Below are 16,870 nucleotides of genomic sequence, written 5' to 3'. Positions count from 1 at the left end.
GAGACAAATAGGGAAATAGGGGAAGCCAAATTTACAAATTATAAAAACAAATTATAATCACAGAAAGCCAAGAATTAGAAACTTGAGTTAAAGAATTGATCTCACTGGCTAAGTAGCAAATTAAATTCAGCAAAAGCCAGTGGAAAATTGTATCACATATTGATGGAAACTCAGCCTAGTTAAGATAGGCTTCATAAATATAATTGATCCATATCATACTAAGCAAAAGATAAACTACAAATTTAGATTTGAACTAAACAGGACCATTAACCATTCTTAATAGAAAGTATGGTATGATTTTATTTAGTTGATCTTAGAAACAACATTGGGCTGATTGTGAAAACATTTTTTTAATTGTTAGAAGAATACCTGGGGGCATTTATTAATCTGATGTCCAAGTAAGGTGAGATTAACTCATTCTTCGGAATGGTTCAGCAGCCTTTATGTACTGCTGCTTATCCAAGCAGTATATAATAGTGTATCCTGTATAAATCACCTTTTAACAAAGTAATATGTTATCATATTTTAGGTTTAGAACCTAGTACTGAAGTTTAGCTTAATAATGGTTCGTTGAATTTATATATGCCACTTGTATTTGTTTAACTTACACAATTTAAAGTTTATTGACCCATAAATAATTCCTTTAATGTTAAGAACCATAGCTGAAACATCATTTACATAGCTCCACCATGCAAACAGAGCTTTACTATCAAAAATTAAACATTTCACTATAAATGTTTGAATATTTAACAAACTCCTGCCTAAACCAGACTGATGTTAAACCTTCCAATAAAATTATTTCTGTATTTTAAACAAATGACCTGCAATTCAAAAATATAATAGTCTGATAAATCTTAATTTTACAATATATATATATTATTTGCACTGTTAAGTTATGAATACAGTAAACTGTAAAATACCACATTATAAATCTCTGTTAACTCTAATTGCTGCTCATATACTACATTTGAAACTTGAAATACTGTTCCAAATATACAGGATTCTCACTTATTTCCATAGCAGTTTTTAATATAAGCAGATTCAGTGACATTTTATTACTTTTGAAAGCAGGGACTATTAGCTCAATCACATTAAACAGTTTTTACAAGCTGCGGACATTAGATTAAGCAAAATTTGTCTGAGATTTACTCAATGAAGATAAAAGAGAATAGTCAATTTGGTAAGAAGCAGTTTAATGTCCAGCACAGAACCAGAGAACTGTTGCTTGGCATCAAAATGGTTGCGTTACATTAAACAGATATATAGGATAAACAGGGATGCAGAATCAAATTATTTGCACATAACATTAAATGAGCAATCATTACTGTCAATGGTCATACTCCCTCAGAGTGTAATAGTCTCCCTGAAGCTTCATGCCATGAGTAGGACTACCGTTTTTCTTTCTTTTTGAAGGGACAGATTAGATTGGATAGCTTGTTTTTGCCTGAACTGATCCCTTGCAAAATGTATTTCTTTTATAAAATGTACGTTTCTGCCTACAAAACATAAGATTTTTAATCCTAATTCTTCACACTGCCTATCTCTGTGTTAAAAGCTGCCCAGTTTCCATCATCTCTACTGACCATGCTAGCAGGGGCTGATGGGAACAAGAGTTCAATAAAATCCAAAGTAACAGACTAATCTCTGCTTTAGTACTATATCTATAAACAAGAAAGGTCGTGTCCTGAGCCTGGCACTCACATACTCCTTTCATATCATCAGAGGGAGAACTTCTGAAGTTATTTAGTTTATTTTCCCTGAATCTCAAGTTGTATGCAAACCAGAATAGTTTTTAAACAAGCTAATCAATATCAAAAGTTTCTTTTATTTTGATGTAGTGTCTTCCAATTGCTTTCAAAGTCTTGACAGAGAACATGGACAAAGACTGTCGGCATTACAGCTTTGCTTATATTATTTACATACATAAGATTTGAAATACGGTGTAGGCACGAAGTTTATAACCAGTAAATTTTAGGAAATTATACAGTTTTTGCCTTTGTGTGCTTTTCTTTTTTTAGATTTTGTTATCTGTCTAAATTGGGAAGTGGGAAGTTCAGCACTTGGACTAGAAACAAAATCTGCATAGCAGGGATATCTCACTGATCTTGGTTGTGGAATGGGTTGTCCTAAGAAATATCCTTCCTCTTCAGAATCTGAAGATGATGAAGAAGAGCACCAAGAATCTTCCTCCTCACCCAAAAATCCAAAAAACTGATCTCTCTGTTTCCCCATTGCATAGTCAGGAGCAATATGATTATATTGGCTGAAAGAAGTTGGAGTGTATGCCCGAACTGCCTGAGGACTTTTATTATGAATAAATGTATCATAATCCTGAGGGGAATAAAAATTAAGCCTTTCTTTTGGATAAGGTTTTCTTTCTGCAACCAGATGAAGTGCATTGTCAGATCGAGACTTTCTACTCCTTCGATGATGTCTTTTTCCATGATCTTCAAACTGATAAACACGTCTGCGAGTCCTTTCACTCATAGGAGGTTGGCGAATGTCAAGTTTGTCATAGTTTCCATTATCAATGACATCATCTGAAAATTTCACTTGCTGAGGCCTAGTCTGTGATTTGGATCTTCTTAGTACTGGCACATAAATTGACTTTTCTTCTGGCAGTGTCTCACCTTGACATAATTCAGAGCTTAAACTTTTCAAAGACTCTGTGCTCCTATGAAGCATTGAGGAATTCAAAGTTCCCATGTTGCTCATTTTCTCACAATCCTCCACCTCTAGCTCTTGATAGGTTTCAAAGGAGTACAGAGAAGGTCTTGGTTTGATTTCATCAATTGAAGCACCTAAGAATAAAAAAAAATTGGTTGGAAAATTTACTTCATCCACAGTTAAATTCTAAAAATGTAATTGAAGTATATATTAGAAAGTCACATTTGGATTATGAATTATCTATTCAAATTTTCCTCCATCAATTTCAGTGCAAGGGAAAGAACACAACAGCAGTATAATACATAATATAGCAATTTTTGCAATAGCAAGGAAAACAATCTGTAAACCCTTTTGGAACACTGGTAAGAATCAAGCTTTGTGGTATGAAAATTAATTGTAAATAAATCACAAATGCTTAGTGAATGAACCATAAATCACAGTTCTTAACTGTTTTACCTGTGATGTTAGATAAAGCAAGGGAATCCATTGAGTCTCGAACACACTGCTCTTGTTTCAGGTTTGACAAACATTCCAGTGAATCATTATACCATTGCTTTTGGTCATGTTTGTATCTTGTTGTGCCATGTTCCATGTCTAGTTCTTGGATTTTCCTGCTACTAGCAGGTCCTGGGTGACTACCGTATGCAGAATCACCTAGGCCATCTTGGGATTGTGCCCAATACATATTTGCCTGGTATTTCTTACTTGCTAAGCTTTGATTATTTTTCTTCAGTTCTGATCTTCCTTTAGCCATGTTCTCACAAATCCATTGATCATTTGATCTAACATTTGCTTCCACTGGCTGTTGAAATAGGTTTTTATCACCAAATTTGAGGAGCAGCTGAGTCATATAATCTTCATGCTCAGCCCATTCTTCTGGATCATCAGGCATTTCCTCTCCCCTTACTTTCCAGAGTTCTTCATCAACAAAGCTTACTTCTTGCCTTGAAAGACTTAAGTCATCCAGTTTCCGTGAAAGTGTATCATCAGCTGTGCTTGAAAGACCAGGAAATTTGTAGTTCATTGCTGGAGACAACAGGAGAGATTGCCTGCACTGATCTGCTGATCGACTGCTTTTCCCCATACGAACACTCCTTCTGGAATCTCTTGAGCGAGCAGACTGGAAAGCAGAATCAGAAGAATCTGAAGCATGAACATCTTCTCCCAGACTGCATGATTTAGAGCAAAAAATCTGTCCTTGCTTGGGAAGGAAAGGGCAACCAAGTAGCGAAACTTTGCAATGAGCACAAGAAAAGCAAGTTTCTGTAGCATGCCAATGTTGTCCATCATAAGTCATTTGAGCATGATCAACCCCTGTTAAGAAAAGAACATTTGTGTTTAAACATGTTTGCTAAGATTTTATGACACTTTCTCATTAGATAAAATGTTTTAATAATAACATACATTAATATGTTGTTTACTCAGATTTGGGACTGAGTTTGTTTATACTATATTGGTACAAAAAAAAATTGCAGCACCTTAAAGACTAATCAATATACTTTATTTCCATTTTTAATAGGTAAAGCAGACTATAGACATCTTACATTTCCATCTATCATTCCATTTTTAAAACACAATAAAATAAAGGATTAAGTCTTAGCTTTAGATAACTGATATCCAGAGAAACCTGTAGTGCTAAAGTAAAATCTAATAAATAGTTCTGAGCAGAATAGTACAACAGAAATCACTGACAATAATATTAGTTGAACAAGCTACTAGATTAATACAGCATGGCTAAAAAAACCACTGTCCAATTAGAATGGAATTAATTCTTAAAATTTGTTTGTTTGTTTGTTTATTCATTCAATTTGTATAGCTGCCCATCTTATATATATGACTCTCGGCTGCTCACAACTTTTAAAAACAACAGCAAGAAAAATAAATAAACAACTTTTATTTGTAAGCCCCCCAGAGTCACTTTTATGGTGAGATGGGAGGTATATAAATTTAATAATAAATAAAAATAAAACATACAACTGTACTAAAACTACTCCTAAAAACTCAGTTAAACAATTGGCTGATAGCATGCATTTACATAAGTAGTCTTATTTTCCTTGAAGTTTTTGTTGAAGTATAACTTTGGCATCAACAGTAAAATACTCTGAGGGACTGAAATGTTCTTCTTGTTGTCTGGATATTAATTTTAAAATAACAGCCATAAACCTGGAGACCTCAGGTTCTGCAAATAAGCTAAAAGCTGATTATCAATTGAATCATAACGATAGCCATTCAAAAGGAGGTCCTTTAACTTGTTCATCAAATTAAAAACTTGATTTTGTAACTAAATAGCTTCAACAAATCTTTTTCCTCAGTTAAGATGCAAGCTTACCGATATGTTCCCCACAAGTCTCACAGTATTCTGCATACAGAGATTCAAAACAGCCGCAGCAGAATGGGCGTCCATCCTTCATAATGTACCTCTGTCCTCCAAGGATGGTTTCACACTCAAGGCAACAGAAGTGTTTCATGTGCCAGTGACGACCTTCTGCTTCTGTGCATTCATCAGCAAAAATGATCTGGGATAGGTGGAGAGGAAATAGTTTAGTTAGGAGTTTTTCTTAGTTCTCACTCACCCTTTTTTTTTTTTGAGGTGGGGTAGGTGATTTATCTTTAAATAATAAAACAGTGGAGATACTGGTATTCAGCTCAGAGATTCCAAAAGATCTTTAAAATCCTTTTCCTTTTTGTTAAAAATAACTCAATGTATTCTGCTTTTATGGTTAATTTCACATTAACAATATACTGAGCACTAATGTATAACTTTTGCAACTTCTTTGTCCACTTAATGATATTGTATCATTCCCCCCCCCCCTATTCTTTTTTCTTGTTCATTTTCTTTTCTTTTTTTGAAAAAGATTTAAAAGAACTAAAAATGGGAAGGGAAAGAGAAACATTTTAGGCAAAACCATGCATAAGACTATCTGCCATATATAATCTAACAGTATTTTTGCAAGTTACATTTCTTCAATTTAAGTACTACTTTTACTAGAACTTAATACATAAAAAAACATGTGAAATTTAGTTTTCAACTGCTGTGGGGAACCATTTTTGTCCCAAAGGTTGTATGCAGTAATATCAGATGATAAGTCATACCCAAATGCACACAACATAAAAACTTTCTGCTTGAGTGGAGAAGGGTTTAATGGACAGAGAACATCTCTTTGAAAACTGGGATTGAGCAAGAGAAAGACAGCACCATCATAGTTTCCAAAGACTTATCCTTCTGAGGTAAAGGGTAAACATCTTTTTAATCCTCGCAGAAGACTGCCTTCCTTCCAGGCTACTTAGCAATTGTTTGAGCACTGGGAACCTGTGGACAAGCCTTCTCCCTTCCAGCAGCCCCAATTTTTGGTGCAGGTAGCAATTAGGAAACAAATGCTGACAAGGTATATTAAAGCTGAGAAACAATTATTTCAAACTTCCTCAAGAGTATAAATGGCTTTCCAACTACACAGGTAATTGCCGGTCAGCTACATAGAAAGGAATAGTGGCCAAGATTACAGTAGCTCCGTATGTTTGTTTCTTTTTGAGGATTTTTTTAAATTGGACACTTTAAAGAAAATATATAAACAACAGAGAAGATGAAAAAATAAAAGAATATAATAGAGATGAATAAACCAGGGATTTTAAAATGTCATGGAGGTTATAGCTGGGGTTATTGTACATAAGATGGGTAGCCATATAAGTCCTTTAAATGAATAAATAAAATATATAAATAAAATAATTTAGTTGTAAATATTTAAATATGTTGTATATATTATATCATGTTAAAAGATTAAGAATCTGTTAAACTTGAGCTAGAATGAAAATCAAGAACTATGGTCAACACAATATAAACTGTACATTGTAATAAGTTCAGTTCATAGTAATAAGAATCTATTCTGATTTAAGTATCTTGAAGCATAAATACTATGCATAGATAAACCCAAATATTGAATACGCTACAAATCCATGTATTATACTCTTAAGAATGGTTTCCAGTCTGGGCTGAAATCTGTGTTGGATTTACTTCTAAGGTACAAACTTATTTTAGATATCAAAGTATACTCCCACAGTGGTTAGCTCTTCTTCCACTGAAGGGTTCAGACCACCTTTCCAATAAGAAGCATATAATATCCTTGCAGCAATTATCACATATAAATCTAATTCAGTATACTTTGAGGGGATACATGGTTTGATAAAGTTTAATAAGAATATTTTAGGTTAAAATGGAAATTGGACTTTTAAGAATTGTTTCATTCTGAATCATTTTACAGAATTGTTGAATTGTATGGCATTAAAGCTTAATGCCAAATATGAAAAAAAAAATGGCCCAACCTGCTCATTAGATTTCCTGTAATTTTTTGAAAATAAACTGTCCTTTTTAGCAATCAAAGCTGGGGTAATATACCAACACTAATACATCTTAGACCAGTTTTCTCTGAGTCTAATGTTCTGAGTAAATGTAATGTTCTTCTATTACAATTCCCATTGTTGCATCTCTATTACTGTATTCTAATTCTGCATCCATTTCATCGTACAATCTTTGACCTGTTAAGGTTCTGAGGAATACTTCATGAACAATCTATAAATAAGGCCCAACAAATGTTCCAAGTTAAGTATTATAAATTTTCAAATTCAGTCAAATCTCTCAGTATTCCTTCATTTCTACAATTAGGTTCCAATATTTCTGAGGGCTGCAGAAGAAGAACTTGCAGATCACACTCAGAAGTGCCTGAATAATAAATGCTATGCTCATTTTCACTTCCATCTTTAGTATTGCGAGAATGTGACATTTACCTCATCACATGCTGAACATCGCGGCTTGAGCAGTTCAGCATGGTGTCTACCGCAATGAATTTTTCCATCTTGGAAGAAATAGATTAAGTCAACAAGAAGTTCATTGCATGTAAAACATACAAAACAGGATGGATGCCAGCACACTCCAGGCCCAGCTCTTGAAGCAAATACTGCAACTTCACCTCCATTTATTTTTGTACCACACTGGAAATAAAAACAGGGATTGAAATATTTTGTTCCCATATATCCATTTAGATAAACCTGCACACATACATTTTAATTTTCATACATATACAACTTATCAGCAACAATGTGACATCACATCTGTGAGGAAAGGACAGACCAGGACACTAAAGGAGCATATGCTGTTTCAAGGCTACTGACTCATTTCTTATTGACTGTTAGTAAAATAACTTCTTCTCAGAAACTTTCTTTGAGCATTCCCTAGTGTTAGGCGTATGTCACATGCGTGCACACACTCATACTGATTCATCAACATCCTCTAATCCAGTGTTTCTCAACCTCAGGAACTTTAAGATGTCTGGATTTCAACTCCCAGAATTTACCAGCTAGCATCTTAAAGTTGCCATGGTTGAGAAACAGTGCTCTAATCAAATCTTTATTGTCACCTGGACTTACCTTGCTCTTTATCAGACTTTTCTTAATCAATATTTTTAAGATTTTTTATCCCACCTTTATTATTTTTATAAACAATGCGGTGAACATACCTAATACTCCTTCCTCCTCCTATTTTCCCCACAACAACAACCCTCTGAGGTGAGTTGGGCTGAGAAAGAAAGTGACTGGCCCAAAGTCACCTAGCCAGCTTTCATGCCTAAGGTGGGACTAGCACTCACAGTCTCCTGGTTTCTAGCCTGGAGCCTTAAGCATATCACTATACTGGAAAGCAGCGCAATAGGTATTATAAGCCAACAAATGCCGTTTGATCAGTTTTCAGCCTAACAAGCTTGACCTCACATTTCATTTAATCCTATTCAATTTGTGCTTCATTTCATGTTTATCACTAACTGAATTTCATAGATTTATGGAATTCTATTTTAACAATAGCAATGTTACCTGTTCACAAAGTGCATGCATTATTGTTCTAGGGAGTAATTTGACTGAGCCTCTCCCCAGTGCTTCCTTTTTACGTTGTGCACTGAATATCTGAAGTTCTTTCTTCTCTTCTTCACTTAATGACTGGCAGTATCGCACCTTCAACAAAAGAAGCCAATATCATGTTTAGAATCTATGCAAGTTATACTTGGAATAAACATGCATAAATAGGTCTACACATACCTTTTTGGAAACTAAAAGTTTGTGGATTTATGTCAAGTTCATGCATAAAAGAGAGCTGCATACACTGCTAATTTTGTTCTTATGCTTTCACCACAATGTAATGATCTGTCCGAACAATTGGAGCTGCTACAGTGACATGAAGTGTTACTGCTGTCTATGCAGTTCTGCCCTGGACACCGACATACTTTGAAGATTATAGCTTATGTGCATTTACTAGTTTATGGATTTAGGATAAACTTCTATAGCATACAATTATGGAGTGAAGAAATACATTATTCTTTCATGCTTTATGGGAAAGAAGAGATGAGAGGTGGCACCATAGAGTTTTGGTGCTGTTTCCATCCACAGCCAGTGTGAGATCACTGAATCTTTTAATTAAAAGATCATTTTCTAAACCCAGCCTGTCCAGATCAAACTTTGCTGGGTGAATCTATTAACTGTAGTAATGAATTAGATACATTTATTTTCAAATAGCTCTCAAAGAATTGAGCTACATGACAGATATATCTTTCATGACACTTCAGAATAAATAATGATAAAAACTAACCCTTTGTTTCTCTAATACAATCTTACTGATGTACCTCTTATTAGGTACATCTATTTTGTCTAGGAGGTAACATTCAGTCTCTCATGATGATGCAAAATTATCCATTCAATAGCAGGAAAAAATAAAAATAAATATTTATAGAAAATAGTTCTTGGGGAAGGATAACAAGGGTTATTATACATTTTTTAAAAAAAAACCCAACATCCTAAAGTACACAAGGAGTGGTGCCTTGTACAACAGAGCAGTCATTATTCCATAGAACAGTTGCTACTGTAGGGAAGGACTGTATGTGTAATGATGCAAAGTGGCAAGCCAAAGCATAAAAATCAGGCACAAGGGGATGGGGTTGATATAAACTGAAATGCTCTTTAAGAGTTTTAGGGTGCTAAGTATAGATGCAAGTTGCACATATTGCTCTGTATGCAGACGAGTATTCCTCCCCCCCCCACCACTTCTCTATTTCTTTAACACATATACTGATATTGATAAAAGGCTGTTTACAAACACTTAAAAATACTAACATAATACAAAAAGCCACATTGCTGGTGGCAAGTTTTTTTTTTTTTTTTTTAAACTAATTTTTAATTACTATGAAAAATTCAAGATTTGGGGGGATGACCAAATGAAAACTATGCTGATGGCCCAAGAGCTTCTCTAGAAAAAACTTTCATCCTTGGCCTTTAAGGCAGCAGAAATCCTTGGCAGGATGATATGGGGGAACATACCTTTTCAGTTGTGTTCCAATACTCTGAGTTGGACTCAGAAGCACACCAGCAATAGAGCTCCTTTAAGGCAGAAGCCCTCTGTTCAAGACACTTGACTCCTGGTGACCAGATGGACATGTATTTTGTCAAAAGTGTAGAAGTGGCTTATCCTTGCCTTCTTACGAGATTTTTTTTTTCAACTTCCTAGTCTAATTTAAAATCCTGGAATTTCCTTGGGTCTTAGTCCAAGAACTAATTAGGTATGATCGTGCTTAACTTTTTGGGATCAGCTAAGATCATCTTCATGCAGCATAATATGAACTAAATCAGGGGCACAGTCAGAATTACAGAACTGTATTATTTACCAACTGAACACTTTCAAAGGTAGCCTCATGTCCAACATGTTTCAGTAATCTAATCTGGAATTTATCATGGCATGAGTAACTGTAATTAGTTACATCTCATCACATAGACAGCCAGCATTTGAGAGACCATAGATTTATTGCACAAAAAGGGAATGTGTCCCTCTGCCTCATCTCAGCAGAGCAAAACATGATTATCAGTACATACCTCATTGTCATGGGGTGGTAGCTGATAGAGAAGCTGCTTAATTCGGTATTTCTCTCCAGGACTGTTAACATATGGGACCTTTTCCTCTGACAGGCAAGCAAAGTAAAGCTGAACCTGAATTAGAAGCCAGACATAACCTCACTCAAACACTTCCATGTAAGAATTCTTCATCTGCTATCTTATATTGATTTTTATTTATATAGTATGCTAGGCCTTTGCTTTTTTCCTTTTTTCTTGGCATCTTTAGCAGAATTTGCATTCCTTTTTTTTTTTTTTTTTGGAAGACCAAATAAGCCAACAGAGCAGAACTGGATTACCTAAGATAACTAGGACCCAACTGTTGAATTGCTTGCCTGGAATGCAATTTGCAGTAGCAATTAGGGCTGCCATAAATTATGCACATCTCATTTCCACCTCTTTCAGGATAGTTATCAGGTCTGTTAAAATTCCATATACTCTTTCTGCATTTTATCACACAATGTGTGAAGCTATCCAGAAAACAACTGACATATCAACAAGTCTGACTTGTTCTCTGAATGGTATAGACTAAAGGTTGTTTTGTAATTTCTTGCTGATTAAGTTTATTCTTTCCATTTGAACTTTGCAGTTGTTAAATAAAACCATATTTGCCACCTGATAGAAGCATAAAACTTATTGGTGCTTGTATCTATAGTAAATTATATTCCCTACTCCCTGCCCAAATAGAACTGAAAAAGAAAATAATGTTTCAATGAGGAAGTTGTTTTCTGTTTGCCTTACTAAGGATTAATAGGCCAGTTATTTGTAAGGAAATACAAATGAAGTTTCTTTATATCAGTAAGAGACATTATTTTCTAGTTCCATTTTACTTGGACGACTACGCTAAGTTATCAGTATCACTACTGCTCTAATTTTAATATGCACAGCAAATTGGTCAGTAAGAAGATAACTATATTTAAATGAAGGAAACTTTGGAGAAAAATATGTGATTATTCACAGAGCATTTCAAACAAATAGAAGGACATTTACAAAATGCACAGCACAAAACAAATCTACATCCTAAAGAAAGGATACCCAAGGCATCTTTGTAAACAATTTTATAAGCATACTGCATCTTAATAAGATACTAGGAAATTGACTTTTTCTGTTCAGCTATGTTAATGCTAGTTTGAATATTATTTTGATTTTAATGTTTAGTTCAAAGTTCCAATAGAAGATAATATGTGGAGTCCTTGGTGCTCTCTGAGCTTGGTTGTTTGCTTGCAGATGTTTCATTACCCAACCAGGTAACATCGTCAGCACGAGTGAGTGTGGGGTTTGCTCCCCACTTATATACAGTAGCTTGCCCTGCCAGTATTGGTGGGGGTGTGGTTTTTTTCTTTGGTAGTTCCTTGATTAGGGTACTGTTTTCTGCTTGATTGTTTGCCTGGTGTTAATCTCTGCTTATCTGGGTGGGGGTTGCTGGGGAGGATATGTTGTGGTCTTTTTGTTTCCTTATTAGCTTAATTCAAAGTCTATTTTTTTTAATCATGACAATACTATTATTATATACAACCTAAATAGTAAAAGCTGATTTTAAGTGTTTTACTTTGTTTTCCCCCACTATTTATATGGGAAAAAAATGAAGATCAAGGTAACATAAGCACAAAATTACTTTTTTAATAATGCAGTTGAAACATAAGCTAATTATATATTTCCCTTACCTGTTCTGGTCTAAGACCTGGAGGAACCCAGGCATATTCTTCTAAGGCGCATCCAGAATCATCATCTGAAGTTGAACTTCGTTGGAAGCCAGATGTACGATTGCCAATTTTTGGCTCCATTTCCAACAAACACAGGTCAGTGGGGCAGTATCAAGATGTTCAGTCGTAGATCATCAATTAAGAGCTCTAAAAAAAAAGAGTTTGAAAGTTAAATATTGCAATAAACAGCATAGCTACTACTTCAAAACACACAGATGTCATAGTGTCTCTGTTCCTCTGCTTGAACTTTATGTTAATTTTTCGAAGCGATAAGGAAACATACATGCTATTTCCAATCATGTAGAATTTTTTTGTTACTAAATAGAAGAAAACAGGAGTGAGGTTCTACATGCTAAATAGTGCTCTAAAGGACAAAGAAAAAATAAAAATATTTTTGGGATTAAGTGACTTTATGTGTGGATTATGCCTTAACATGTTAAAATTTAATCCAGGAAAAATGCTTTTTAGATAATATGCTGTTTAACTTAAATCATTAGGTAGCAATGTGAAGATATGTACTGGAATTGCACATTTCCCATTTGCTTTTTCTTTTCATTTCCAAATTTTGAAAATTTAAAATCCGATTTTAAATTTGAATTTAAACCATGGTTTAAGAACCTGGATATCTAATAAGGAAACATTTTTTCATACTACAGTCATAATGGAAAATTATAGATTAAATTGGTTATATTGAAAAGAGAGTCATATGTTTCACAAATTCAGGGAAAAACAAGAGTGCCATATCCTCACCAAAGGAAAATTGAGTATGCGCAATACTTTGGGCCAGTCACTCTCTCAGCCCAACTTCACAAGGTTGTTATTTTGGGGCAAATAGGAGGAGGAAAGAGTATTAGGTATGTTCACCGTCTTGAGTTATTTATAAGAATAATAAAGGTGGGATTAAAAAAAAATCTTAAAAAAGGAAAACACAAAAAATATTCTTGAGCTTTCAAAAATTATCCCTTCAGGAATGAAAAGTGGAAGTGCAGAAAATGCAACTTTTCTGCAATAATAGCATATTAGCAAAATATACAATATATGCCAGCCTCAGTCAATTAAGTGGGATTTGCAAATATTTAGAGTTAATAGGATTGTGAACCTAAAACAGAAAATATGATCTCCCTGATAACTTAAATATTAAGATCAATTTAATTATAACATACCAAATAAAACCGAGAATGATCTGATTTTGAAACATGAATGACAGTATTTCTAAATATATATTAGGAAATGGGACAGTGAATTAAATTTAAGGTTTTGACAGTCTAGACAAAGATCTTCCTGGTTTACAAATGTGCTTTTTTGAATTTCTCACTAACAGATTTTAAGGGAAAAGTAAAACTAAATCCTATTATGTTCTGCTTAAGCAATCAGAAGCCAGATGATAGTTAGAAACAACCTATTGTACTATGTGGACAGTAGATTTTTCCAGATATCATGCTAATAATCTCTACTTTTGTGGGACATTTTGTGTAGTTTCATGATCACAAAACAAAATGCCTTAATCTCATTTCAAAATTTTATTTTAACATTTGAAAATAAAACGTATTTTATTCTATTTTATTTATTTTAAAGCTCTATGAAGCTTAGTAATACCAATTTAAACTTCACTACCTGTTTGTTTTCTGAATGCAAGAGTAAGTTTGACCATAGTTGTATCCAGTAAATCAATCTAGCCTAAAAAGTGAAAACTTGCCAAGCATACTGTAGTTGTATATAAACAATTCTGTTAAAGTAAGCTTTGTTTTAAAATGGGAATTTTAAAAGCAAACTTTAGGTCAATAAACAAAGCTCCATAAATTCCCACATGGACTAGCCCAGGTATTATGGAAGGTACAATCAAGTCGAGATCTCCATAAATATTCAGCACAGGCTCTTCGAAACTCCTGCCAGTCTAATCAATTTTGGTGACACACCAAATATGCTTTTGGTCACATATTCAAGAAGCAGAACATCTGGGAAGAGCTACAGTTATTCCCTCCCAATGCTACTCTGCATTGTTCAGTGGCAATATTGCTGCTTGATACAAATACATATTGGTATCTGTCATTTAATATGAAAAACACAAGGTTGATTTGCACCTAAAAGCAGTTTGCCATCAAACTGTTGTGACAGCAGCATAACCACATTGTTGGCTTTCAAAACTCATGATCTGAGCACACATATACACACCATGAAAAGAATGCTAGCCAGTGCTAAATATAGCCTTTGCAACAAGTCCCACATTTACCAGCATTCCAAAAGAGTTGGGGCTTTATACTTCCTTCCGACTATGACTTCTTGCTCCTTGACTTCATGCAGGCAGACTCTGGGACCTGCAGCTGACAGGCACATACAGCTGCAGTTCTCAGGCATATAGAAATACAGTGTTTTAAAGCCAAGACCATGTGGACTGAAAATAAAAGTGAATGAGAACAAAATCAACCAATGGGAAAGTGAAGGTGAAACATCTACACTGTATAAAATACAACAAAGTAATAATAAAATCAAAGTAGGGCTAACACAAACTTAATATTGATACTGACAGTAGTGATGACAGTGGTAAATAATGAGGGTTGCTCTTGAGAATTTATATCACATATTTTGGATATATATATATATATATATATATATATTACATATAAATATATAAATTTATAAATTTATATATTTATAATATATATATAATATAATATAATATATTATTTATATATTAAATATGTAATAAATATATTATATATTTATTTACAATAAATAACAGAAGGAAGACATGAAAATATAACTAATATAATGTATGTGGGGGGGTTTCAGTGTAAGCATAGCACTGAAAAAGGATATGGAGAATGTGAGACATACTTTTCAGAATAGTTGATTAATAAAGTACTTTTTCATTGGTTTCAAAACCATCCACTTTTAGCTCCTCCCATCTTTTCATCCTAACAGTTCAGAATATTGAATGCTGTTAGTGAACCAAAAAAGTTTGCCAAATCTTGCACCAGTCATGCTTGGAACTTTCTTTGGGAGCCCCCATGTGATTAAGTAGGATAAATGCTAACTATCTACAAGCCAGAATTAAGATTGCTGGGAGAAATATCAACAACCTCAGATATGCAGATGATACCACAGACGATGGCAGAAAGTGAAGAGGAACTAAAGAGCCTCTTGATAAGGGTGAAAGAGGAGAGTGCAAAAGCTGGTTTGAAACTCAACATTAAAAAAACTAAGATCATAGCATCTGGTCCCATTACTTCCTGGCAAATAGAAGGGGAAGAAATGGAAGCAGTGACAGATTTTATTTTCTTGGGCTCCAAGATCACCACAGATGGTGACTGCAGCCATGAAATTAAAAGACGCTTGCTCCTTGAGAGGAAAGCTATGGCAAACCTAGACAGCATATTAAAAAGCAGAGACATCACCTTGTCGACAAAGGTCCATATAATCGAAGCTATGGTTTTTCCAGTAGTAATATATGGCTGTGAGAGTTGGACCATAAAGAAGGCTGAGCACCAAAGAATTGATGCTTTCGAACTGTGGTGCTGGAGAAGAATCTTAAGAGTCCCTTGGACAACAAGGAGGTCAAATCAGTCAATCCTACAGGAAATCAACCCTGACTGCTCATTGAAAGGACAAATACAGAAGCTGAAGCTCAAATACTTTGGCCACCTAATGCAAAGAGAGGACTCCCTGGAAAAGACCCTGATGCTAGGAAAGACTGAAGGCAAAAGGAGGAGATGGTTAGATAGCATCACCAATGCAATGAACATGAATTTGAGTAAACTCCAGGAGACAGTGGAGGTCAGGAAGGCCTGGCATGCTATGGTCCATGGGGTCACGAAGAGTCGGACATGACTTAACGACTGAACAACAATAATCTACTCATATGCATTGTCTGCCTTTGAAATGCGCAGCCCAGAAAGTTTAAGCAAAGAATCTTATTTTCTCCAGCCTTTTTAAATTGTTTCCTTAATTAAGGCTGTAATGAAATTGCATTAGTTTAACGTTCTATTTCTAATTTTACACTTTTCAGATTATCTACTTACATAATTATTCATTTCCTTGGAAATGGCAATGTTTTTTAAAAAATAATTTATTTGTTCCTCTGACTTGGAAACTGTAAACTGGTATCTCTTAAGTGCAAGTCAATAGTTGAGTAAAGTAAAGTAAAGTAAAGTAAAGTAAAGTAAAGTAAAGTAAAGTAAAGTAAAGTAAAGTAAAGTAAAGTAAATTTTTGAGTTTTGACTTCATGGATATGTCTATATATGTATTTTGAAACAAAAATTTATAGATGTCATTTGCTATTGCCATCTTCCAACAGATACTTCTGAGAAGTAAATCTTGTATTATTTTAAAACCTGCTTTTAGAAATTGGTACTTTTCACAGATACACATACATATGAAGAGAGAAATACTTTTAATATTGTGGTTTTTTTACCTGAATGACAGTGAAAAATGGCAATATTGGAAGTCATTTTTGGCTCCTGGTACAAATCCTGCTAATTATTTCAATAGATTTGGAGTTACTTACTGACTTCAGACTTGGAATACTTAAATGTTGTTGAATACAATGAAATTAGTCATACCTACTTATTTCAATTAATTTATTC

The 16,870-nt window shown here is 34.3% G+C and overlaps 1 protein-coding gene across 2 annotated transcripts in view; it reads right to left on the bottom strand.

Moving 5' to 3' along the window:
* Positions 1 to 1,172: 1,172 nt before the first annotated feature.
* The window catches only part of PRICKLE1 (prickle planar cell polarity protein 1), a 67,314-nt gene continuing 51,616 nt past the window's right edge, over positions 1,173 to 16,870 (bottom strand). Inside the window, exons 2-8 of one of the 2 annotated variants that reach the window (XM_063309404.1) lie at positions 12,249 to 12,432; positions 10,567 to 10,680; positions 8,524 to 8,661; positions 7,447 to 7,650; positions 4,997 to 5,183; positions 3,124 to 3,981; positions 1,173 to 2,801 (exon numbers count right to left, since the gene is read on the bottom strand). In XM_063309404.1, the coding sequence (XP_063165474.1) occupies positions 1,972 to 2,801; positions 3,124 to 3,981; positions 4,997 to 5,183; positions 7,447 to 7,650; positions 8,524 to 8,661; positions 10,567 to 10,680; positions 12,249 to 12,368 (2,451 nt within the window). In that variant the 5' untranslated portion in view covers positions 12,369 to 12,432 and the 3' untranslated portion in view covers positions 1,173 to 1,971. Of the gene's footprint in view, positions 2,802 to 3,123; positions 3,982 to 4,996; positions 5,184 to 7,446; positions 7,651 to 8,523; positions 8,662 to 10,566; positions 10,681 to 12,248; positions 12,435 to 16,870 lie in introns of both variants that reach the window. The other variant, XM_063309403.1, reaches the window with a different exon arrangement.

This window comes from Candoia aspera, chromosome 7, assembly GCF_035149785.1.
Source record: "Candoia aspera isolate rCanAsp1 chromosome 7, rCanAsp1.hap2, whole genome shotgun sequence".
Lineage (NCBI taxonomy): Eukaryota > Metazoa > Chordata > Lepidosauria > Squamata > Boidae > Candoia > Candoia aspera.
Note: the sequence above shows the minus strand (reverse complement) of the source record. Positions and strands in the feature narration are given on the sequence as shown.